Source organism: Megascapheus bottae, chromosome 26, assembly GCF_031878675.1.
Source record: "Megascapheus bottae isolate mThoBot1 chromosome 26, mThoBot2.hap1, whole genome shotgun sequence".
Lineage (NCBI taxonomy): Eukaryota > Metazoa > Chordata > Mammalia > Rodentia > Geomyidae > Megascapheus > Megascapheus bottae.
The window spans coordinates 22660880-22687533 of record NC_143534.1 but is presented as its reverse complement, the minus strand read 5'-3'; the positions used below and the strand labels follow the sequence as shown (position 1 = coordinate 22687533).

At 36.8% G+C, this 26654-nt stretch overlaps 1 protein-coding gene across 11 annotated transcripts in view; it reads left to right on the top strand.

The window, feature by feature from the left end:
- Window positions 1-26654, top strand: part of Pard3 (par-3 family cell polarity regulator) — a 575898-nt gene that overhangs the window by 184499 nt on the left and 364745 nt on the right. For all 11 annotated transcript variants that reach the window (XM_090319128.1, XM_090319127.1, XM_090319126.1 and 8 more), the window contains exon 3: window positions 22618-22798. In XM_090319128.1, the coding sequence (XP_090175254.1) occupies window positions 22618-22798 (181 nt within the window). The remainder of the gene's footprint in view (window positions 1-22617; window positions 22799-26654) is intronic.

The window sequence follows — 26654 nt, the reverse complement described above, 5'->3', positions numbered from 1 at the left end:
TACAGAAATGTATTCCAAGTAGTCTATTTAGTACTTTGCAATAGTTATTTTCATTAAAATGTGTCACATTTAAATGAGGATGTAAAACATTAAGTTTAAAGCACGTTTTCCTCATTCTTGGTGATAATTTGGTAGGTTCTAAAAGGCCAGAACATACTTTATTATATTTATTTGTGGTTCATTGTATTATACGTACTTTTATGTTAAAAAAAACAGTACAAGAAACAGAAAGCCAAATAATACAAAGCAGAAAATACAACTTGTAACTCTGAAATGTTAATACAGTATGTTAATGTTTTGGTGCATCTTTTGGTCTTTATGCTGTTGGATACATATTTTTGGTAATCAAATAAGTTTTAAATAATAGTATATTTAATCAGTCTTCTCTGTCTACATTGATGCATGTGTGCATTCTGAAATGGAACCAAGGCTCTGCCAGTGTGCTTTCCCATTAATATTTACTGACAAGTGCTTTAGGCAGTGCTGATATTTGGTCCTAATACCTCTCAGTTCCATGAGTTTGGGGGAGATTCCACTTTAAAAAAATAAAAAAAACCTTATCCCAGGATACCTAAGTTATTATTCTCCACCTTTACCTTTTAGGTTGGATGGTTGGGTTTGGTGCTTGAGATGCACTAGTTATAGAAAGTTGGTCTTGATTCTGGAACAGGTGTGTTGGGAATACCTACTATTTTTCAGACAAAGACTTAATGAAAGAGAATCAAATGGCTGCCTTTGGGAGTACATCTGTGTTGCAGACACATGCACACAGGGTAGAAGTCTGAAATTGTGTCCAGACAAAACTCTTTCCCTCTTATCATTGACTGTGTAATGAATGAAGTTAATAGTTCGTAGTATGAGCACAGGAAGTAGGAGAAATACTCCTTGCCTGCTATATATAGTCATGGTTAGAAGCGGACCTTACTTAGCTTTAGTCTGCCTCTTAATGTCTTGATTTCTTTACTTAGTATCAGTAAGCCAGAGTTGCTTCAATATAGGTGAGATTAATAGTTCTTACCTATATTCTTGTGAGAATTATAATATTATTACAATGTCATGATAGGCTTAATATAACACTGTGTAGTTAGACTGGATATCATGCAGTGGGCAAAGCTGATGTCACATGTGGTGATTTTCCCCAAGCAGGAAAATTGGAATTATTTTGGATTATTAAAAGATTTAGAGTTAGAATTACCTAGTTATTTTAGAGGTAAGTTGATCTAGATTTTTAAATATTGATGCTATTTTAATATATACATAAAACATTGGCTTAATTTTGATGAATATTGTTAAATAAAATTGTTTTTTCTTGAATATGTATACTTGACATGTTTTTTTTTTTTTTCCTGGATTTACTTCCCTGGAACTGACTTCCCCTGTGCCCCACCCCGGAATTTAAAACAATATTAGACTATGGGTTTAGCTTTGTTTTTCAGCTTCCTGTGAAAATTTGTTGGGGCGAAACTCCTTCCAGTGGCCTCATTTCTACCAGATGTTTAACACAACTGGAGTTATCAACCATGTATTGTGAGTTAGCAGTGAACTGCTCTCCTCTGTGAGAATTCAGCTTCACTTGTGTAATTTTCTTGATGAATGTAAGACAGGAGCAGATACTGAATATATGGTGTTGACACACTTAATTTAGTACTCTTTCCACAAAGCTATTAAATTGACTATTAATTGGCCTTCTGATAAAACTTCTGTTTAATGCAAATGATGAAAAGAATGCATCCTAGGATACTAACTGCTGCTTCTGAAATAATTTACATGCCCTGAGATCTCATTAGTGACAATGTGCATATCCTCTTTTCTTTGGAATGTAATTAGAGTTCCTTTTAATACAATGACTAAAATTTATCAGGCTGTGATTAAAAATATTTTTGACAAAAGTCTCTTAACTTGGAACTTTATAGTTTGTTCTTCTGCAGGGTGGTTGCTCTTTTCAAGATTTTGGGAAATAAGAAGAGGTCTGTTTATGTTTGCTCCTCCACTGGCTTGCAGGTGTCCATTGTATTATGCCCCATCTGGAAACAGGTGGTGAAACTGGATTTTTAGATTTCAGGCCCAAACTCCTGGGCTTTTTTCACTTGTGAGGTACTGGACTGTTGATGGCGTTGCTTGACAGGTGCTGCCATTTTTAGAAGAGCAGGTTGCATGGTGAGCTTAAAGGGATTGCATCTTACTGTGCTTTTGAGATCCATGGAGAGGCTTTCCTATGAATTGAGAATTTACATTTTATAAAATGAGAGCATTGTGTTTTCCCATTAGAAAGAGAGTTGGGTCCCCTTGCAGATGGCTTTGGAATCTTAATTACAGATTAGCAAGATCTAAATTTTCATTCTTTCAAAGGAAGCACTTTTAAGTACTTGTAATCATTGCTTTCTCTTGTGTTTTTTCTTCAAATACCACATGTAAGGTATTAATTTTATTGCAGTTAATGTACATCTGGGGAAAGGTTTTTTCCATTGTCAATAGAGAAGAAATACAGTAACTTTATTTTCAAATGGTCAACACTAATTTCCATATTGGTATTTCCAATATATTGGTTCAGGATGTTTAGAAGATTTAATTTTTTGAATGATTCTTTTCTATTACTGTGGTTTCTTTAAGATTTGTATCTATATTTTAATGTTAGTTTGTGAGATCTTGAGAAAAAGTTGCTATGGTGATTTTATGTTTAATGTGGCTAATCTAGAAATGGGTTTATGTTCTGAAATCAGTTATTTAAAACTTTGTTATTTTTTTCACAGAACCAATATTGCAAATGATAGATTTTATACTCAAAAAAGGAAGTACATATAGATACCTTTATATGTATTCTGGAGTAATGTGCTTTCTATAGATAGAAGGGGAGATTTAGTAGATGATCTACTTGGCAACTTTCTGTTTCCTTGTATTGACTTGAAGTGTGGTGGCTGTTGAACCTGGTGTGCAGGGAAACATTTATTCTTTCCGTAAAAATTTGCCCACTACCTGCCATGTGCAAGGTACTGACTGTCCTTGGTCCTGGGCTGTTCCTTTTTGCATTGTTTTCAAGACAGCCTCGGCTGTGAGCATCCTACTTATGTTTTCTGGTGTCACTGTTGGAGACAGTCCTGTACCACTACACCCAGCCATTGTGCTTCTCCATTGTGCTTGGTTAACAGGTGCACACCACTGCACCTAGGCAGTCATTAGTTGAAACAGTCTACTGAGCTTTTTGCCCAAATTGTGATCTCTGCCTCCCAAGTGACTAGGGAACTCTTCTCCTCCTCCCCCATAACTTTCTTTGGCTTCTAATTTTAACTTTGATGTTTTCTGACACTTGATGATGTTACAGAAGTCATAAACCTACAGGCTCAGCTCCTGTGTTGAGAGTGGAATGAAACTGAACAGCAAATACCAGCCATGGATATGCATGCTTTGTCACATTGCCTTTTCTGTCTTTAGAAAGCTTCTTTTCTTTCAATGTCTGTGGTGCAAACAATTATAGTTAGATTGTAGCCGGTCATTATCTACATCATCATACATCTCATGTTTCTCAGGGAGTGTGTATCTTTCAGACCATAGCTGTGGTGGCATCTGGATACAAAGTTATGTTAGAGGACTGAAGCAACTGAGCAGGGTCCCTCTCAGAATGACTGTCCCCACTGGGTATGTGGACTTTTTTGTTCTCTCATAGGGTGCGTGCGTGTGTGTGTGTGTGTGTGTGTGTGTGTGTGTGTGTGTGTGTGTGTCTGTCTGTCTGTCTGTCTGTCTGTCTGTCTGTCCATCCTAGGTCTTTAACTCAAGGCCTAGGTGCTGCAACTTGAACATAAAAGCTCAATGAATGCTTACTCTACTTTTGGCTCCTTGGTGATTAAGTGAAGATAAGAATCTCATCTACTTTCCTGCTGGGGCTGGCTTGGAACCATAATCCTCAATTCTTAGCCTCCAGAGTAGGTAGGGGTTCCCTTTTGTTTTGTTTTGCTTTTGGTTGTTGTTTTTTGTTTCTAGGTTGTATGGGAAATGTTGATACCACAAACCTGAACTTGACAACTTCACGTCTTATTTATTGATTTCTTTTTATGAGGAGAAATATTTAAATAATATTATACAGAAGTTAAATCCAGCCTTTTTGTTGGTATTATAAATAAAGACTTCACAATCTTGTTTGCAGTATTCTATTTTGCTTACTTACTATATTTAGAATGAGATGTCACCATTGCTGATGGAATTTTGCTCTTTTTCCACTTGCCTAAGTGTACTTCACTGTCTGACAAGATTAAATCAGGTCAGTTCTAGGTGGCATCAACTTGCAAATAATCTTTCCCCAAAAGAAATATAAACACTTATTAATGTTTTGTTTACATGAAGTTTGTTTTCATTTTTTAAGCAATCTTCATGTTGTCTAATCAGAGTTGTCTTTCATAGCAAATACTAATTTGGCTTGTTTTTTTTTTTTTCAGGGTCTCTTAACTTGTTGCCTAGGACTTTTATTTTTTTAATTTTTTATTGTAATTAATAAAAGGGTTACATGATATTTGCCAGATAGAAGGTGCATTAATTCACATACATTGATACCCTTTCACATGTCTTGGTACCCATTACCCACCCCCCCCCCCCCACCTGTCTTGGTTTTCCCCCCTTCCCTATCAAATTTCAGATAACCAAATTTGGCTTGTTTTTGTTTTCCTTTCCTTTTAGGTTACTGTGTAAAGATGTAAAAACTTTCTGGGCTCTGATGGCTCATGCCTTTAATCCTAAAAGTCAGTGAGACTCGTATCTCCAACTAACCAGCAAAAAGCTAGAACTGGAGCAAAAGCTCATGTGATTGAGTACCAGTCTTGAGCAAAAAAGCCAAATACTATTATGAAAAACGTAATGCCTTAAAAAATATTACCTTGGGGGGAAAAATCATATTAAGTGAAATGAGTCAGACCCAAAGGAGTATAGGCTCCATGGCTTCCCTCATTTGTAATAATTAGTATGTTTCTAGGATTTTCTTAGAGAATCACAACAGCTCAAAAATTATGTGCATATAACCATATAGGAAGAGGCGAAGGGAAATGAACTCCAGGTCAGCCAAATAAGAGAGAGATCCTTGTGGTTTGCTGTTTTTAATGTTCTAGGTGAAGATATTTCTTTACTCTCTTTTTTTGCCTCTCCCCCCCACCTCTTTTTCTTTTTTCTTTCCTTTATACTTTATCCTCTGCAGTTGCTGTATCTGAATCAGGGAAGGGAAGAGGAAAAACAAGATGATAAGTCAAAGATCAAAGACTGAACTCTAGTGTAATGGCAATATTCACAAGTCATTTTGTTGGAAATGAAGTCTACAACTTGGGAGGGGGAGTGAAAGCGGGAGAAATACATGGGAAGGAGTAACAATGTTCAAGAAATAACATACCCGCTATTTTAGGAATGTAACTCCTCAGTGCATCACCATGATAATATTTTAAAAAAAACATTAAAAAAATCTTACCGATGGCCTTTCCTTAACTGTGTTTTTTTGTTTTTTCTCTTTTGGCACTGAGTATTGAACCCACTTTCTAGACAAGTGCTTTTCCATTGAGCTACATCCCAGTCCTTGCCAATGGCTTCTAATCATAGTTGCTATCATTCATCTTTAGTATTAAGATGTATATACTCTTGTAAGAACTTTTTTTAAAATTTTTAACTGAAACATTGGTCCCCTTGGCTCTGCAGTGTCAATTCAGAAATAGAGAGACCAGGATTCCGAGGAAAAGGAAATGAGGTTTATAATTGTACAGAGTGGAAGCTGGGATATTGAGCTTTTTTTTTCCTGCCTCTATTGTATTTAGCAACCTGTTCGAATTTTATTTTCTGAGCAGTTCTGGCTTCTGGGTTATTAAACATTTCCATTTTTTTCTGCGATTTTCAGTATAATGATTACTGGGAATATATAGGTCAGTGCAGGCACAGGTTGCTTTAAACACAGGTTGGTTGCTTTAAATTCATGAACACCTCGTGCGTCTCCTTGTCTTTGGGGGGCAGCTTTTTATTTTAGTTCTCTGGTAATGTCATTGTTGTCTTCTTTCTTCTTTACTGGGCTTTCTTTTTTTTTTCTTTTTTAACATTTCTGTTCTTCAATTATTTAAACATTATATTACTCAATTTAAGATCGACCAGGTCTTAAAAAGTTGGAATCAAAACCTTCCCTTAATTCTATTGGTTTACATTTCTGCCTGTGATATCAGCCAAGTTTATCACTGAAGCTCCAAGTTTTCTTTGGTGTAGTAACTGTATCAGTCAAGTTTCTATCACTGTTACAAGTAAGTAAGATAATCTACTTATGAAGGAGAAAAGCTTATTTTCAGTCAGGTTTTGAGAGGTTTCTTTCATTGTGGTCGGTTGGATTTATGGCTTTGGGCTTTGGAGATGAGGCATACTGTGGTAGATAAAACACTTGCCAGTGTGTGGAATGGATCGGGTGTGTGGGAAAGAAAAGAGAATGAGACAGGCCCCATAGTCTATATTATAGGCCACGCTCCCAGTGACTTAAGACGTCTCTAAAATTCCACCTCTTAAGGGTCCATTGATTAAACACAAAGGGCTCTTAGGACTTGTTTGCCTCGGATCTTTGTCATATTGATAGTATTTGAATATTTTAACTGAAAATTTAAGAGTCTTGCAACATGTTTTCCATTATGATGAAATTCTATCCATTGACTTCTTAGTGAAATCATTGGTATACTGATCAAAGTGATGTGAGAGGTGGCAAATTGCCGTGGAAACATCTGCAGAATAAAGTGTGGGAATAATAAAAAGTTATTTTTTTCATGGGTCATCGGGCTTGAACTCTAGGCCTGGCTGCTGTCCCTGAGCTCTTCAGCTCAAGGCTACCCCCCCTATGCTTGAGCCAAGCCCCTCTTCCCGTTTTCTAGAGGTCAATTGGAGATAAGAGTCTCAGGTTTTTTGTGCCTGGGTTGGCTTTGAACCTTGATCCTCAGATCTCAGCTTCCCGAGTAGCTAGGCATGAGCCACCACGTCCGGCTAAGAACTTGTTTATATAGAGATTATTTCCAGCTTGTTGCTTGTTGAGCTTTTTTTTTTTTTGCCCCTGGAATCTTTTCCCAGGAATTGGTCTTAGAATGTGAACCCATGGCGGGGCCGGGAGTTTGGCCTAGTGGTTAAAGTGCTTGCCTAGCGTGCATGAAGACCTGGGTTCGATTCCTTGGTACCACGTACATAGAAAAAAGCCAGAAGTGGTGCTGAGGCTCAAGTGGTAGAGCTCTAGCCTTGAGAAAGTCCAAGGACAGTGCTCAGGCCCTGAGCTCAAGCCCAGGACTGGCAAAAAAAAAAAAAAAAAAAAGAATGTGAACCCATGGAGAACATCAACTATTACATCGTTACACTTTGTGCCTGTTATATCAGTTACATGTATGGCATTCAACTTTGTTCCTAATGACTTCACAAGCTTTATAATAATAAAGCAGATATCTTCATTGCAGTAAGTTAGGTCTACACTACCTGGCTACTTAGTATTTGGATTTCACTGCATATCCCAGTCTTTAGTGGCTACTGTGTTTATCTATCAACTTCTTCTGACTTCAGCTGAATTTATGTTTCATTCTCTTCTTCTTGTTTGATTATTTGTATTACTGCTTATGCTAAGATCTCCTAAAAGTGCCCTATAGGTAGGTCCTCAACCAGTTAACTTGTTGGCTCTGAGAAGACTCAAGTGTACTTTTTCCTGGAAGCCTGCCTGTTGAATGATTTCTGGAGCTTGGGATGTTGGAATTCAAAGAACAGTGTTTCAAATGACTATTTTTTTTTTTTATCATTTCTGGTGGATGTAGATAGCTTGGGGAAGATTGTGATTTGTCTTTTCTGTGACATACTCATTCTTGGGTACCCTCTGCTTGTTGGCGCTTGTTGAGTTGGTTGTATGCTGGGCAGTGCCATGCAGAATGTCTGGGCAGAACTCTCAGCTAGGTGTACTTGAGTAGTTCTCTATTTCAAAGTGGTGTTGGATGATGTCCAAGTATAAAAGCTTTACACGAGTAGTATGCTTTATGTTTGAGGATTACATAATGCGTACATTTGTAAGCACAGTCCAGGCAAGAAATGTTAGCTGTTGCCATTGATATTGTTATTTTTTAAATATTGCTAATTATTATAATCATCTTTTTTCCCCCCTTTTTGGTCAGTCATGAGGCTTGAACTCTGGGCCTGGGCACAGTCTCTGAGTTTTTTTTTTTCTCAAGACTATCAATCTGCCACTTGAACGAGAGTACCACTTGTGGCATTTTTGAGTAGTTTATTGGAGATAAGTGGCTCATGGACTTTCCCGCTCCAGCTGGATTCAAACAGTGATCCTTAGATCTCAACCTCCTGAGTAGTGAGGATTATAGGCATGAGCCACTGGCACTGGGCTTTAATAATGTTTTTAATATTTAAGTATCCTGTATCATGAGTGTCTTCTAATCAGTCTGGAAGAATCAAACTTTCTTTATTTTGAGAATCTGCTTTGCAAGTTGATATAGTCAAATGAAATGAGGAAACAGAAAAACTAGGAGACAGAGGCTTTGATGTATAAAATAGAATGATTGAAATAGATAGGCAGAAGATATTTCCAAGAACAAAAATCATCATTTGATAAAAAAAACAACAACACAGATACTAAGTAGAGATCTATACCATTAGTGTGATAGGAGAATCTAAGAGGTAGTTTTAGGAATGTGCATAAATGTTGGAAAATATAGTGTCTGTTCTTCTTTCTCCTAGAACTGGAATTGATCTGTCGATTCCCTAGAAGTATGTGCAGAATTACAATCCTCAGTGCATTTCCCCCTGTGGTCTCCATAAGCACCTCTTTCAGCATATAGCAGACACATGGTTTTAATAGAAAAGTAAACATAAATGTAGCAAGTGCTATGCTGGATATTCAGAAATAAAGTTCTGGTATTAGAGAAAACAGAACATGTTCAAGAGTGAGCAAGATTGTGAGAACTTGAGCAGGTTGTTTTGTTTGTCCATTTGTTTCTTAAGGTTGTAAATGTAGCTTTATTCAGACCTACCTTTGGCTGAAGAGTATAATGAGATTTGGATTTTTACTTAAGAGTGTTGAAAAGAAGTTCCTCGATTTCAATTTTTTTAAAAAGAGTGTTGAAAAGTTGTATGATGTGAATGGTGGGTGGCCTTTTACTTGGGTTATGGTGCCTCTCAGTCTTGTTTGGGTTGGGGAAACAAAACTTGTTTTCTTGGGTTTAAGCAAGGGACAGAAATTAGGGAATGATGCTCAGAGAACTTATAGCATGTAGTTTTTTTACATTAACTTCCTTACATATTTCAAATTGATTGCAAAGTAAATATGATCAGTGATAGTAATTCATAATCTCTTTCATTGGAGCATCTGTGGAGGCAGGTCAGGGCACAGGGCACAAATATGAAAGAGACATTTTTTTTTTAAAAGAACTCTTTATGGGATTGTATCTATTAAGCATATTGTGAATTTACCTGCTTAGTGTTCCTTGAGTATAGTTTCTGTGATACATCAGTAAACTAAACTTGCTTATTCGTCTTCATTTTTAAAGTATATTTTTGTTACCTTTAAGTTGTTGTACCAAGGGGTTACCATTTAACATGCCAGTTTATGAATATAATGCATCTTGTCATTTCTTTTATCATCCTCTCCTATTCCCCATTCCTAATCTCACAGGGTATCCCTTGAATATTATGACTGCATTCTCCCCTCCTTCCTCTCTTCATTCATCTCATTCATATACTTTTAGTATTTACCTACACTTACTGAAATTCCTTTAGGGTTAGTATGAAATACGTTCTAAGTCCCAGTTTTTGCAAATATGTACCAATATAACCTTTCAAGAGAAAGTGTTGCTATGTGTCCTTGGGGTATTTAAATGCTATTGATTACTTCTGCTTTTCTTTCTGTGAATTCCCATTTTCTTGATTTTAGTTTCATTCTCTATCAATTTTCTTTGAAAGGGGGATCTGAGGAAGAGAAGAAAAACCTGAATTGGTTTTATATAAACTATAGTTCTGATTTTCATACATCCTTAAATAAACTGGTATCCCTATCTGAATGCTAACATCTCTTATTTTATGTGTCTTTAAGCCTTATGCACCAGAGCCTTCACCAGCAGTTTTCTGCTAGCAGTTTTGATACCCATCATGGATAGGTCAAACAATGTCAGTAGCCTAGATATCTCAGATCTGTCCTCATCCTCTACTGTGCGACTACTTACCATATACCAAATTCTTTTCAATAAGTCTCAGCCCTGCATGTTCATAATTATACATTTAATTGTCTTTTCACTCCATTGCTTTCCTATTAGTCTAGGCCCTCATGACTTCTTCATTATTGGACTAACAAACTATGGGTGTTTCCCCTTCTAGACTTTTCTCTACTTCCCCTTGAAACCTTTGGCAAAATAAATGCAAATTAAATGGAAGTGCATTCAGGGGTGCCCTGCAGACTTTGAGGTAAAGTTCAGTGGCTTAGTTTAATAGCCACAGCCTTTCCTCTTCCTCTGTGGATAAGCTCAGTCTCTTGAAATTTTCTATAACAAAAACAACATTGATTATGAACTTGCTGCTTTCTGGAACTATTCTGAGCAATTTGTCATCATTAAATAAAACACAATGGAATACAGCCTTCTGAATAATTGAATCCAGAGAGTTGAAGAAACTGCCCAGGGTCACACAGCTAAGAAGTCACTGTGTAGAGTCCTGCTCATTGTGGAGAATTTGAGATGAGTAGCTTTTTGGTGAAGCTGTGAGTGTTGTGAATGTAAACCACAGGTTAAAAGCCAGGATGCATGTGGATCCACTTCACTTGCTCGAGGCCACCAATAGAGATTGTGTGTGTGTGTGTGTAACAAGTAGAAGCTTTGACTTTCCTCAGAATATATTTCCTTTAAAATTGAAAAGTTGCATATCCTTTGTACTTAGCTAAGTCCATTAGATGGCACTGGAATTTGCCTTTCAAATGATTCCAATTAAATTTCAGCATTTAAAGCAATTTTTGCATTGAGGGAAGTTTTTTACCTGTCAAATGTGGGGGAGAAAGAATTGTCATACAATTAATATTTATTCTGTGTTTGCTTTTTAAAAATGCGGCTAAACAGGTTATACTAATGAAGAGTTGATAAAAGAATTTTATTATTTAGTTAATTTTTGCATAAACCTGCCAGCTGATTAAAATGAGCCTAATTTAATCAGCATTGTACTCCATGCTGAAAGATAATTTAGGCTAATGTCAAGGGCAGTTATTTCTCCTTTGTAGAAGATATTCAAATAACCAGTATAACAAAAAAAGAAAAAAGGCGGGGACAAGGGAATCAGAAAATCACATTCTTGTTTTTTTTATATAAATTAAACTGAAAGTCATTTTATGCTGTAGCACTGGACTTAGTTTTCACAAACAAACTGATGGAACTTTGATCTTTTGCTAATATTGGCCCCATGTTGCCCACTGTTTTTAGTAGACATCATTTAAAACTGACTCTATTCACAGGGGGTTTTGGTGTATCTCCATTATAAAATAAATCACTGTTTAAGTCATTCTTTTTTTTCTCCTTCATTAGAATAATTTTTTTCTCTTATATATTCATAGCCAAGCAAGAGTAAGAGGAATCTTAATAAAGTCACCTGAATTCATGTGAATTCTGATTTTTTCCTTCTCATTTTTCTGATGATACTTGTAAATGGAAGCTATATGGACCTGCTCACATAGGGAAGTGGCAGCAATTAAAGGGATCAGTGACTCCAAATGAATCCCCTATACGGATGACAGGTTGCTGTGGAATCAGGGTAGTTCTCTGCCTTGGAAATACGATCTTGTCTTTAAATGCTAGAGATAATGTTTGTTTACCTTCGTTGTATCATTTATAGACCTCATTGGTATGGAAATATTTTCTGTGACTTTGTGGTAATTGCTTTATATTTCTTTCTCTTGACTGAGTTTATCGAGCCATAGCTGAGCTTTCTTTTCTAGTACTTTTCATTTTAAAGCACAGTCTACAAAATTTAGAACTAAGGAAGTGATCCTTCGTTTTTTTTGTGTTTTTTTTTTTAAATTGGAGGACAGAAATTTTCCACTACAGATGCCAAAAAATAAAATTGACCATAGTTGATGATGGAAAATTATTTTTGCTTCCATTGTCAACAGTGGAGTTAAGGGTGGGTTGTCTAGGGACAGCATGTGAATGTCATTCTGGGTGGCAGTATCACCTTCAAGAAACGCATAGGTTGATTTCACCTGGCCAGATAGCTAGGAGTCATGAGTGAGGGAGAAACAATTGAGTTGAGATGAGAGACAATATTGTCATTAAGCTTTCAGCCAGCCTAGTGGCCCACTAAAGTAAGGCATGCATCAACACAAGGTGAGGGCTGTTTTGGTTACTCTGCCTATGCAAGGGTTAATGATAGACTTCTGTTCTAGCCTAGTTCTAGTTCTTAAGCAACAGATCTTTAACCTATCTACTCTGGTTGCAATAATCCATGGCCAAGAGGTTAAATGTAATTCAGTAAAACCTCCCCCACCCTTGGTAGAAGAGTACTATCGGAAGGCTGGTCCCAGAAAGGGAAAATGTTCCACGTTCTGTACACTTCAGTAAAACTTCTACTGAGTAAAAATCAATGTTACTTTCACCCTAGAGATGACCAGCTTTCAGTCCGTTGGAAGTACAGTACTTTCCTAATAAACTTCCCTGTCAGTTTCACTATCTCTGCACTTTGCCTGAATTCTTCTCTGGCCAGACACAAAGATAGAAATTAAGTTACTCTGACTTTCCTGTAACATTCTACAAAACACTTGATACAGACCTTAGAACCAAGATCTTTATCACTAGAACCAAAACAGACTTTCCTAGCCTTATCAGGAGCTAAAGTGGTTTTGCAGAAAAGTGAACAAGAGATGAGGAGTGGAGTCTTACCCAGTAGGAAAGGTGTACTTATTGGCACTTCTCAATTCCCTTCTAAGTATTGGATCTTTTTCTTTTATCTGCTAAACTATACTTAATTCTTGTTGTTGTCATCTCTGATTATAGGGCTTGAACTCTGGGCCTGGGTACTGTCCCTGAGCTCTTCAACTCAAGGCTCAAGGCTACTTGAACCACAGCACCCCACCCTTCTGATTTTCTGGTGGTTAATTGGAGATAAGAGTTTTATGCTTGTGCTAGCCTTGAACCTCAGACCTCAGCCTCCTTAGTAGCTAGGATTAAAGGTGTGAGCCATCAGAGGCAAGCCTAAATTTAATTCTTAAAATGCAGATGAAGCACAGGCTTAATCTTGCTAATATAACTTTAAACTTGCATATGTAACTTGAAGCTTGAAGTTCTTCTGTAGTGAGTAGATTTTGTTAGTATAGCTTGTATTAGTTACAAAAGCATCATTGGCTCACATATATTCTTTTACTGTTGTTTTGCTTACTGGCCTAGTAAAATACTAGTTCAACTCAAATGAGTTTTTAATGAAACATGACAGCAAATAAGGCTTAGAGAATGATTAAGGATTGAGTATTGTCTCCATGCCATTAAAGTAAGTTCAGTCTTCAGAGAGCTTACAAATTGATTTTATGGTTTCTTTTTCCCCACGTCTATAGAGTAATTAGTTATTATATCATTGTACTTGTTTTTATAGCTCATTTTATTTTCCATCCTTCCTACAGATTCTTTGAGGGAAGAGGCAATTGTTCCTGATAAAATCACAACTAATGCCATCTCCCACAATTCAGAGACTACCTTTCTATATGTAATTAGCCAATTTCAGAATTACTTTGCTCTATTTTACCATATCCTCCTGCTTTTTATTATCCTTGAGCAGTCATGTAGTTGTAACCTCATAAGTACAAAAAGAGCAGTGGCACTTGGGTGGGAGTGATGGCTGTGGGATGGGTTTGTGTTATGGCTGACAAGTGGGTCAGCTAGCTTATGGCTATACTCATTTCCATATTTTCATTGTGGTCTCTGGTTGACATACTCAAGGCTATTATTTAAGCATAACTCTTAAATCGAGATTCTAATTAGTCTGAAGACTCTCTAGGTGATAGAGTGTATCACCCTGAGGGGCAGCAGAATTAAATCTCAGTCTAAAATGTTAGCATCAGGGCTAAGAAATATTCTCATTGAATATCTTTCAGTGTATTTTTTTGGAAGGATTAGAATATCTTTTTCAAGCATGTATGATGAAGAGATAATACTTCCTTAAAGGATGGTATTAGCTCCCAAAGGTCAGATGATCCTTGATCATAGACAGGTAGAGACTGAAATGGTCATCTGTTCGGCTGAGTAGGAAAACAAATGTCCTTTCTTATATAATCTGTGGCATGGAATAGCACAGTTAAATATTTATCTTGTTATATTCTGTTCTTTTGTTGGGTAACACAGTCTTAATGTGTTCAAGCATTTCAAGGCTTTCCTTTCCTACCATGTATTGTCAGGAGTGTTTTATGGGAGATAGTTGTGAACTGAATTAAAGGAATGGGTAAAAGAAAGCCTAGCTGGACACTAGTGGCTCAGGCCTGTAATCTTAACTACTTAGGAGGCTGAGATCTGAGGATTGCAATTTGAAGCCAACCCTAGCAGGAAAGTCTATGTGACTATTATCTCTGATTAAATAACAGAAAATGCTAGAAGTAGCGTTGTGGCTCAAGTGGTAGAGTGCTGCTAGCCTTAATCAAAAGGACCTTAGGTACAGTACCCAGGCCCAGAGTTCAAGTCTCAGGCTCTGGGGTGAGAGATGGGGCAGCCTAAATATTTGACCTAGTTTCTCATTTTAAAAGGAATAAATCCTTGACTAAAAGGACAGAAAAATTTCAAGATACTGGTAGTATGATCCTAATTATAAAAACTCACAAACTAAACTCTGGAAAGAAAAAGAAACAACTTTTGGAATATTGGTCAGTTTAGAATTGTATGATACCAAACAGCCTTATCTCAAATTAATACTTGATTTTTAAAATTATTTTTTAGAAACTACTCATTTTAACCCATTTATTTGTTAGTTTTCTATTATATTTATTTTTTGGTGCTAGTACTGGGATTTGAACCCAGGGCTTTCAGGTTCTCTGCATTTTTGCTGATGGCTAAGTGATCTATCACTTGACTTGAGCCACACCTCTATTTAGAGATTTTTGCTGCTTAATTGGAGATAAGAGTTTATTAGATTGATCTAGCAAGGCTGGTCTCAAATCATAATCCTCAGATCTCAGCCTCCTGAGTAGCAAGGATTCTAAGTGTGAGCCATTGTGTCTGGCTCTGCAGAAACATTGTATGGGCAGGTATGTCCAGAAAAATCTCATGGCCCTTGCTCAGAGGTGTACTTTCTATTTGTGTTTCTTATAGACTTGGTTGTGATGCTGTAGGCCAATCTAAACAGTATGCTCTGCCTTACACAAGGCAGAGATCACAAATGTTCCTTAGATGTAGAGAGGTCTTTAGGGGAATTTTGGACTCCAATTTTTATTTTTATCATTGTTCCATATGATATTGGTCTGTCCTCAGGGCAGAACATAGAAAGTTACGTCAGCAGCATAGTCCGTTGACTTTGGATGTTTATATTGAACATGAGTGTGCCCTATCATAGCGTCCTCTGGAAATGTTCATTCCTGCCTATAGAGAAAATGACATTCACAGAAAAAATTTATTTGCTCAAGGGATGTAGGAGCAAGATGGCTGCTGAGTGTGCGTGGCTTGTGAACCCCAGAGCTTCACAAGCTCAGAACTTGTGAGCTTCAAGATAACTTCCTACTCCAGTCATCTGTCTAATATTCAGGACACCTGAAGGTTCTTGGTAAACTTTTTGATTATGACTGAGTTATGACATCATCAGCATAAGAATTGTTTACAGTTGTTGAATGTGTTCAGTCCTACTGGAAAAATTTGAACAGTGAAATAGAGATAGCATTGATTTGACATGGTTATCTTACCTTTGGGTATTTAAGGATGAACAGAATCTTTGTTGAAGGTTTGTAGATATAGTTAGGAGCTGATCATAGTTTGAGACAGGAAGATTGGAAGAATACAGGATGTTTGAAGACTCAGTGTCCAATCCCAGGCTCATTCTGTACTTACTTTCTGTCTGGCCAGCCTAATTTCTTTGATCCTTAGCCTTTTTTTCTTCTTAGTCTTCTCATTAAAATGGTGAGACAATGAGCAAAAAAGTAGATAACTATAAAAGGCTTCATTCCATAGTATTCTGTCGAACATACTACTTTCTAGCAGGTTTTTCCTTCCCTTGCTTACATTTTTAAAAACAGTATGTAAAGTCAAAGACAACAATTGAACATTTTTGTAATCTTTACTACTCTTGAAACCAAGATATATTTATCAACAATGATGATGTAATTTAATAACAGTAAAAGTATGCTTGTTGAAATACTGTCTCTTATTTTACTCACAGGTAAATATTACTACTATGAATTTCCTCTTTCCTATTATGAAGAGAAGAAAACTACAGCAGAGTAGTGGCCTAACTATGCAAGTTTATTACTTCACAGCATTAGCTGGTGGAAGGTTCAAAGTTCTCCTTAGTGTGGGAGAAATCACAAAGTTAGCAGAGTCTCCTTTTCCTAAAAGTCAAGAGGAGAAAGTCTTTCCTTGCCTTCTCATGTTGCACTCTTGACTATTGACTCTTTTTCTTCATCTGGAAGCCCAGCAATGCGACATCTCTCTGTCCCTCATCATATCATTCTATGCCACAGCCAGAGAAGGTTTTCCATTATGCCAGACTGATGTCATTAGATGGGGCTCACCACACAATCCTGTGTCATTTTTCCATTTTGAGATCTTTAACCTGAATCCCATTTATAAAGCTTCTTTTGCTACAGAAAATAACTTTCACTGGTTTCAGGGCTTGGTTCTGTCTAGTGCAACTGCTATCCTCATTTTCCACATGAGGAAAAGCATGGAGATGATAGACCAGTAAATTTACCAACCACCATCAAAAAAGAAGGTCAGAGCTGGTTTTAAATGCAGCTCTTTGCTTCCAAAAATCTGTGCTTTTAACCACTTTGTTCTAGGCAGTTATGGGCTTTATGGGCTTTTAGCTTGTAATTTTACCCATTAAAAGGACCACACATTTATGTGTGACATTTGTACAGTCAGTTTTCTGGTGATTCTGATGTTTCTGAGGGCTAAAATGACTAGTTCTGAAGTAGGTGGGAGACATGTGCCAGTGTATAGAATTTATTTATATTTGGGCTATTGTGGGTGTTTTCTGATTCTAGCTTGCTAGCTTATCTTTTTTTTTTTAATTTCTCCTTATGGAATCTTTGATAAATGGAACAGAGGAGAGAGATTAATAACTACTGAAAAAAAGGGGAAATACTTCAATGTGGTCTACTTCTTCATTTGCTTGAATGTATGAAAATAGAATTAGTAAACCTATTTGAATTGTTTTGAAAAGGCAGGACTGGGGTGAGAAATGAGGTGGATGCATCATGTGAATGTGTGGAAATACTATAATGAACTCCCTTGTCCAACTAATAGAAAAATAACAGAAACAAGTGAAATACTTCATGGATGGCAGTGAGGATTCCATGTGTTAAAATATGGATTTGAGTGTGTTTTAGACATTTAGAAGATACTTTTTGAAGGGCACGATAATTTTTTTTAAAAGTAAGTGATGTTTTTATGAAGATCTCATTTTCTCTTGCAGTGTTACTATATGTATTCTTGTGGCGTAGATTTTCTAAAATTACATATCACTCCCAATTTAACACAAAATTACTCCATGTCTGCACCTGGCACTTAAATTTGGGTTTAAAAGAAAGCTGTAAAAAATTGTATGTCATTGGCATATTTCAGATCACCAACTGTGATTCTACCACTGAAATCCAAACAGCATTTGTTCATGATACAGTCCAGATTTTACAATCCTTGTGTTTTCTAAAAATGCTGGAGATAATTATTGAAACTAATACACACGTATAAGTCTTTCATGATGTGTGGCATTTAAAGACTTATTCTTTACAATTTTCCATCTCTATTTTCAGTTTGCAGAAAAGACTTGGTTCTCATGGTAGAAATGAGTATTGTTAATTTACTGGGATTACAAAAATGTCCTTATTTTTATGTTCATTTCTTTGTATAAAACTTTCAGTTTTATAAAATTTAGAAATTTTAAATTTAAATTTGAACCTTTCTAGAAAGATAGGCAATCTCTATGGAAGATCATCAAACTGACTCTGCTTCTTGCTTTTGTAAATAAAGTTTTATTTACACGCTGTCACATTCCTTTATGTGTTATTTATGGCTGTGTTCATGCTATCATGGCAGAGTAAAATAGCCTGATAGAGGTGATATGATCCAGAGTTCCCTTTCCATTTGACCCTTTTCAGAGGGAGGCTGCCGATCTGTTTCTGAATGTCTGGGCTTCAGTATAGGAAGATACTTGCCAATTTGTGTTGTATAATTGATATATGTAAAGTTAAGGTATACATCTACCAACACCTTCCCAATTTTTGTAACTCTTAAAGATTCTTTTCCCACTGAGGTTGATTATTATAAGGTCAGTGGCCCAAGTATTCATCCTGCTTTCCTTTCTTCTTACCACTTAACCTCCCACAGGATTATTTAATCAGCTAATTATATATTACACCACAGCAGGGTTCTGAGCTTCCTGTTTGTCTACATGTCTCCATGACATTATAATGGTTTTCTTTGTTTCACGAATTGATTAACAATGTGTAAATGCCTGTGGAAAATTGTATTTGTTCAAAGAGACAAAACTATAAAATCATGATTGTACTTCTAAATACTGCTCATATTTCTGCAAACTTCCTGTAAACTTTCTATTTAACTGGTAGAACTGTGTATAATGAAAAAGCTTGGATTGGAGAAAGAAGTAGTAGCTCATTTCAGCCTTAGCTGTGTTTTATCTTTCCGTGGAAAACTGAACTTAGTGGCTAGACACTGTATTGTAGGTAAATGGCCAAGATGAGTGGCTTCTTTTTTTTTTTTTAAGATATAATAATGAAATTTTATTTTATTTATTTAATTTATTTTTTTTTTTTGCCAGTCCTGGGCTTGAGCTCAGGGCATGAGCACTGTCCTTGGACTTTCTTTTTTTTTTTTTTTTACACCTTTTAAAGCATTTATTTTTTATATTTTTTATTGTAATTAATAAAAGGGTTACATGATATTTGCCATATAGAAGGTACATTAATTCACATACATTGATACCCTTTCACATGTCTTGGTACCCTTTACCCTCCCCCCCCACCTCTCCCCCCCCCCGTCTTGGTTTTCCCCCTTCCCTATCAAATTTCAAATAATCAAATACAAATAAATTCAATATATCAGATAACAAAGTGAGGTACTGTAACAATATGAGATACCCAAGGGACAGCAAAGGAGATGAGAGATAACTTCTTTTAAAATGTTAGAAATGACTATTTGTAATTTGAGCTATAAGAGATAGAATGAATTTTTATTTTGGCATTATTTTGTAACACTGCACCTGATATTTCAAAGCTTTAACTTGAAATAATTTTCCATTTCAGAAAAATTAGAATAATAATTATGAAGTGTTTCCACATGCCCTTCATTTATCCGTAACGTGAGCATCAATCATCACATAAGAAATAAGAAACTAATATGGAGTTGGTACTAATCTTTGTCCACCCCCCTCCCTTTTTTTTTGGCCGTAGTAAAGGTTTAAATGCAGGGGCTTTGTGATTACCAGGATGGTGCCACACTGGTGAATCAGACTGAAGACTTATTTTTCATTGTTTTTAAAATTTTTAGTTTTAGTTTTTAGTACCTGTTTTGGGCCTTGAACTCAGGTTCTGGGCACTGACCCTTAGCTTTTTTGCCCAAGGCTAGTGCTGTATCACTTGAGCCACAGCTCCACTTGCAGCTCTTTTTTGGTGGCTAATTGGAGATAAGAGTCTAGCAGATTTTCATGTCTGGGTTGTCTTCAAATCATGATCTTCAGATCTCAGCCTCCTGAGAACTTTGGAAGTACAGCCTTGTGCCTCTGGCACCCAGCTAACTGGTTATCTCTAGGTAAGGGTTTACTTCCCACCTGAGCACTGATGCACCTCCTTCTGGACATCCTGTTTCCCTTGGATTATATACACATGTTACTATATTCAGCTTCCATTCCATGGAGATAGTCTCTCATACTTTTCTGCCTAAGCTGGCCTGGTGCCGTTATCTTCCCAATGTAAGCCTTCTGTATACCCTGATATGGCAGGTGCCACAACCCTGCCTCACTAGAGGAGGAACCTCTGAACTTTTATGCTCAGGCTAGCTTCGAACCTCTGTCCTCTCATTTCCATCTCTAGGATTGTGTGAGTTCTTAGCACGCAGTTTGCCCTTTATTTCTCTCTCTGCCTGTCTGCCTCTTCCCCTTTTCTCTCCCCCACTCCCTTTTCTGGCGTGGATCTAGGGAGAGCTCACATTGCATGTAGTTCTCATTTTTCCTTAGCCTCCACTTGATATTATTTTCTCATCTTTTCTTATACTTTCATGACCTTTGTACCCAGAATGAGTATCATGTATTCCATGGAATATCCTTCAATTTAGGTTTGTCTGGTTAAATTGAAGTTACACAGTTTTGGCAGGAACACTAATTAGAAGTTGAGTTGTTTACCTTATCAGATGCCACATGACACTGACTTCTCTTACCTCTGCTAATGGTAACCCTGGTAAAGTTCTGTTTGCAGTTTCTTTTAGTAAAACTTACCTTTTACTTTTGAGGCATGAAGATATCCTAGTTTTTTGTTTGTTTTCATTTTCATAGTTTCTTCCATTAACTTTCACATCCACTGGTAGATCTTGTCTGCAGGCATTATTACAGAAGTTGCCTAATGATGACTTCTATTTTTGTCATTCCTTCTATCTTGTTATTTGGGATGTCATAGTTGAGGTCAGCTCTCTACGGTCTACAATTTATTTCAACATTTTTTTAGGTCCTTGTGGACGTAGGAGAATATTTTATTCTTTGAGTATGATCCAAGGATGCCGTTATTTTCTTGGTTATAATTTTGGCTAATGAGAGCTCCTTCTGCTTGTACCTGTTTCCCCTTGCATGCACCTTCACTGCTTTCGAATGTTTTCTCATTCGAGGCACCCAGCTTGTCCTGTGTTCTCCCTGCCCCAATCCTAAAATCAACTGCCTATCCAAATCTCCCTCATTCCTTTATTGGAGAATTTTATCTACCTAACCATTCTCCACATTGGAACGTTTTATATGTGTGTATATATGTATATATATATTCTAATTGGAACATAAAGGAGCTAGAAATTTTCTATTGTCTGTTAATAGCATGGCATAACATATTGTCCTCATTTGTGGCAGTTGTGGCAATAATAAACCTACAGTGTGGCCAGTCCATAAAAGTATATCCATTACAATATATATAGTACACAGTACTTGATAATGATAATGGATGACTGTTTTACTGGTTTATATATTTATTATACTACTTACCATTTGTTTTAGACTGTATTACTTTTTGTACATAATTAACTGAAGAAAACAACGTACCTTGTTAGACCAGCAGTAGCCTCATACATTTGGGTGTTTATAGTTTTCCTTGATTGCATTGGGATTTCTTGTAGCCATTGACCCAAACATCTAGTTCTGTGTACGTGCATTTCAGGATGGTCCATGTGATGAAATCACCTGGCACATTTCTAGACCATAACCTGTTGTTGAGTGACACATGACTATAACTACTCATAAAAACCATGGGTTTGAACCGATGCCCTGATTCTAGTCTAACACTGCAGAGTTTATCCCAGTATTTCCTTATTTGTAACTTCTGTTTTCAACAGCGAGAAGATTGGCTTTCATTATCCAAAATATTTTCACTTTTTATTCGTTCATGGTATGTATGTTTGTATATGTGTAGTAGAGTGAGAATTGCTAAACCATACGCCTGAAAGAAGCAAATTGCTAACTAGAATATAGTATTTGTGTGACAGTTCTTGTCTTCAGCTTTACATTAAACTGTGAAAATACAGTTTCCCAAAGCTAAACTATTCCTTTTCTGCCCTGATTAGTGAGGTCATGTTAAATAAAGGCAGGTTTCCTCAGGTTCCATTTTGCATTACCCCATAAATTCTATGTCACCTTGTTGATTGATTTTGTTTAATTAGTTACGTTTTAGGGCATTAATTGGTTTCAACCATTTAGTACTATTTCAGATAATTGAGTCATCATTATGAATTAGATTCAGAGCTACATAGAAAAGCGACATTTGCCTCTTTTTTTGTAAGTAACCCATTTCATTTTTTTATTTTCTATTTTTTTATGCAGAAATGAGCAGATACATGTACTTACCATTCACCTTTCCAACGTGAATATTATATCTTATATATGCGTCGTACATACAGTGTCATCTGAATATTTAGGCATGATGTACACATGAACTCTTTTGTTTTTTTCCTTTTCCACTTCATAGCATACCTCATATCAAAAAGATTTAAACACATCTCAGCCTTAGTGATCTGTGTTGCTATTTTTCACCCTTAGAATTTTGAGTATGAAATGTATGAAACTTAGATGTGTGTAAGGAAACATCCAGTTTCAAGGAAATGCTGATTTTTTTCACGTGTTTCTTTCTCATTTTTCCAACATGGATTTATGTCAAAATGGCAAAATGTTTTGGTAGTGATTGTGGGTGATTGTATTTCTCAGTGCTTGTTTGCCTCTCATTTCTAGCTGGTAGCGGTGTTTGATGAGCAAGATCCCCACCATGGAGGTGACGGCACCAGTGCCAGCTCTACAGGGACCCAGAGTCCTGAGATATTTGGTAGTGAGCTTGGCACCAACAACGCTTCTGCCTTTCAGCCTTATCAAGCAACAAGTGAAATTGAGGTCACACCTTCTGTTCTTCGTGCAAGTAAGTGAGAGAGCTCTTTGTTCTCTGCACATTTTATCTTAATTTACAGGGATGCCAACTTTTGTTATCCATCCATGCTCTTGCGAATGGAATTCATTATCTGTTTTCATCAGATTTTGATTAAGTTTAGAACCTGGGCTAGTGCCTTTAGCAAGAGAGGTAGACAGTTCTGTTCATGTTAATAGATTGGGCTTATTTTACTTTAGATGGTAGACTTTTGATTGCTCACTAATGATAAATAAGGATAATAGTTGAAGTTAAATTAACTGGATTTTTTTTTCAATTTAATCTGAAAGCTAGAACAGATAGAAATAATCAGAAGGCTTCTTACTGAAATAAAATATCAATAGTTGAAATTAAATTACCTAAATTTTTTCCTATTTAATCTGAAAGTTAGAACAGATAGAAATAATCAGAAGGCTTCTTACTGAAATAAAATATGGCATCACTGATTGACAATCAACTCGATTACAACTGTTGCATATATTACTTGAACTTTATGTGTAGATCTCGAAAGTAAGAGCTGCTATTGAGGATATCAAGGAAAGAAATGTTAGGAAAAGAGGAGGTCTCTGTAGGACTGAGGACACGAGGCACTATGGTTTTAGATATTTATTTGACAAAATTCATGGTCATTTCTGGAAATTTACTTAAGATGGATGATATTTTTAGAGAACTACTATTTCATGTTTATTATTCTATAGTTGAGCTATTTGTTAGGTGAAAGAAACTGCATATCAAGAAATTGATAAGCTGGGCACTGGTGATGCATACCTATAATCCTCATTACTCAGGAGGAGGCGGAGATCTGAGGATCATGGTTCAAGCCAACCTGGGCTGGGAAGTTTGTGAGACACTTATTTCCAGTTAACACACCAGAAAACCAGAAGTAGAGCTATAGTTCAAATGGTAGAAAGCTAGCTTTGAGAAAAAGAGGTCAGGGATAGCATCCAGACCCTGAGTTCAAGTTCCACAACTACCTTCCCACCCCACCCCAAAAAAATGACATTTATAAATTAATTTTATTTAGTTATTTTTCTTCTCTGGGTTTTCTTTCTCTTCCTCCCCACTTTGCTCTTTGCCCTTCCATCTTGTAGTGTTGCCCAGGCTGGTTTAAAGCGTGGACTCAGGTGACTCCCTCCGGAGTCCAGTCCACTCAGCTCCTGACTAGCTGTAAATGCAGACCTCTGTTCCTGTGCGCAGCCATGTTTATGTTTATTTGTGCATATGTATGAACAAGTATTCTTTAAATCAATCCCATAGGGCCTAGGAGTTTGGCCTTATGGCAGACTGCTTGCCTAGTATGCACAAAGACCCACATTTGATTCCTTAGTACCACATATATACAAAGAGCCAGAAGTGGTACTGTGGTTCAAGTGGCAGAGTGCTAGCCTTGAGAAAGCCCATGGACAATGCTCAGGCTCTGAGTTCAAGCCCCAGGGCTGGCAATAAACAAACAAACAAATCCCATAGATTAACACAAATATATGCTTTTTTGCTTTAATATTTTGGGATTTTGAAACATGTTTTGCCAGTTAGACCACACTAACTCCAAAACTGTGCAAACCTCCTGTCTCATTCTCCTGTGTGCTGGGCTGGTGAATGTGCATCACCATGCCTGGCATAAGAATATACTATTTGGAAAAATTTTTGTTGGATTTAGTCCAGGCAGTATGTTTGAAAAGATGGAGGTATGTATCATGCATATGTATATATGTGTGTGTGTGTGTGTGTGTGTGTGTGTATGTATGTATGTGTGTATGCATGCATGTATATATATAAATATAAATAACCTAAACATGATTTAAAGCATATTTAATTAAATAAGTGTGCAGATATTCATCAAATAGTACTTTTAATTTGAACAATCATATTTTTGGATTGTTTTGTTTTGTATTTATAAAGCAGTTTGCTTTCTAAACCACACAATTTAGCCCCACCATAAAGAAAACGTTGGCAAAGCAGTACATCATGTACTTATGCTAAGAAGTATTTGAATGGCATACTTTCCACCGACTTCTTTGTTTTGATTTCCTCTTACACACAGCATCTGCATGTACTTTTGGCGGGTCCTGTGTATTAAAATTTAGATGCATTTTCAACTCAAAATGTGTCTTATAGCTTGTGTGGTTCTTTGTTGTTGTTTTGTTTTAATTGAGAAAGAGAAGGTTTTGTTGGTGGTGGTGATGGTGGTTGTGGGCCTTGAACTCAGGGGAGTGGGTGCTATCCCTGAGCCTCTTTGTCCTCAAGGCTATTGGTCTACCACTTGAGTTACAGCGCAGCTTCTGGATTTGGAGTCATTAATTAGAGCTAACAGTCTCATAGAAACTTTTCTGCTTGGGCTGGCTTCCATTAAATCCTCAGATCTCAGCATCCTGATACTTCCTGATACCTCCTGATACCTTACAGGTATGAGCCATCAGTGCTCAGATGAGAAGTTTGTATTTTAAGTATGTTGTTTTGTTATTTTCAGCATGTCTTATTTATTTCTTTGGCTGTCAAAATTAGCCATCACACATGTCTTCTACCTACTAAGATGATTTTTCCAGCCATGTTAGTGATGTTTGTTCAAACAGAAAGCACAAGTTGGTTTGTACTGGCCAGATCCTGTTCTAGGCTGTAGGCAAGTTAGACCATCCTTACTGTCAAGAAAATGTGTTTAGTTATTCTTCCTTATTGACAAATTTTAAAATGTAAAGCAGCTCACATTATAAAGAGACCTATTCACTTCAGAAATAAAACCAGGTGCTAGTGGCTCATGCTTGCTATAATCCTAGCAACTCAGGAGGCTGAGATTTGAGATCTGAGGACCATCATTCAAAGGTGTCTTGGACAGGACTGTCCATGAGATTTCTTCTTTTAAATTGACAGTTAACGAGCAAAAAGCCTGAAGTGGAGGTATGGTTCAAATGCTAGAGTGCCAGCGTGGAGCAAAAAAAGCTAACTATGTGTGTGGGCCTGAGTGTTTGAGTCCTAGAAACAGAAATATCACCAAGCAATTAAATAGTACCTAAGATGGAAATTCCTCCCCACAGCTTTTATTCCTGGTACTAGGCTTTGAACCCAGGAGCTGGTGCTTGTACTTTACCACTTGAACCAGGACCATAGCCCCAAATTTCTGTTTATATAATTGTTTCAGTGATGAAAGTAGCAATGATGGAATTAGAATATTGGAGTTTTGCACCTCTTGGTGAATAATGGCTGTGCCTATGTTCGTTACAGTATTCTTAATGTGTTTCCCAAAACTTGTCCTGGAAACTTATCCCAAATTTGGCAAGTGGGGCATAATTGGAGGTGATTAAGTCTTAAAGGCTCCACTATCCTGAATGGGTTCTTGCTAATCTAAAAATGATTTGACTAAAGTCTGTCTTTATTTATTACTCTTCTACCATTCATATGAGGACAAAAAAGTTTAAAAAATGCGGGAAGAAGGACTATCTCAAATGCTGGCGTCTTGATCTTTGATGTGTCGACCTCCAAAACTGCTAGGGAATACGTTTCTGTTCTTTATGAATTGTCCATGCTCAGACATTGTTGTGGCATTTGTATTGTTTTAGTAAAAAGTGGACTAAGACAGTGATCAACTGCTGGTAACAACAACAATAATAATAATTAATAATTAAGGACGCTTTCGATGACTCCTGTTAGAAGAACATACTGCCTCCTACCAAGTAGTCTTGACGAGAAATTAATCATGAATCTGTTCAAACATCTAGATCCCGCTGTCAATTTGAAGGAAATAGAGAGCAGTGAGAAACTTGTTAACACCATGGGGATGTAATCAGCCGGGTCAAGAATGGGAAACCACATGAGACAAATGACCTAGTCCCTCAATAAATCAGTGGCAAGGGAGAAA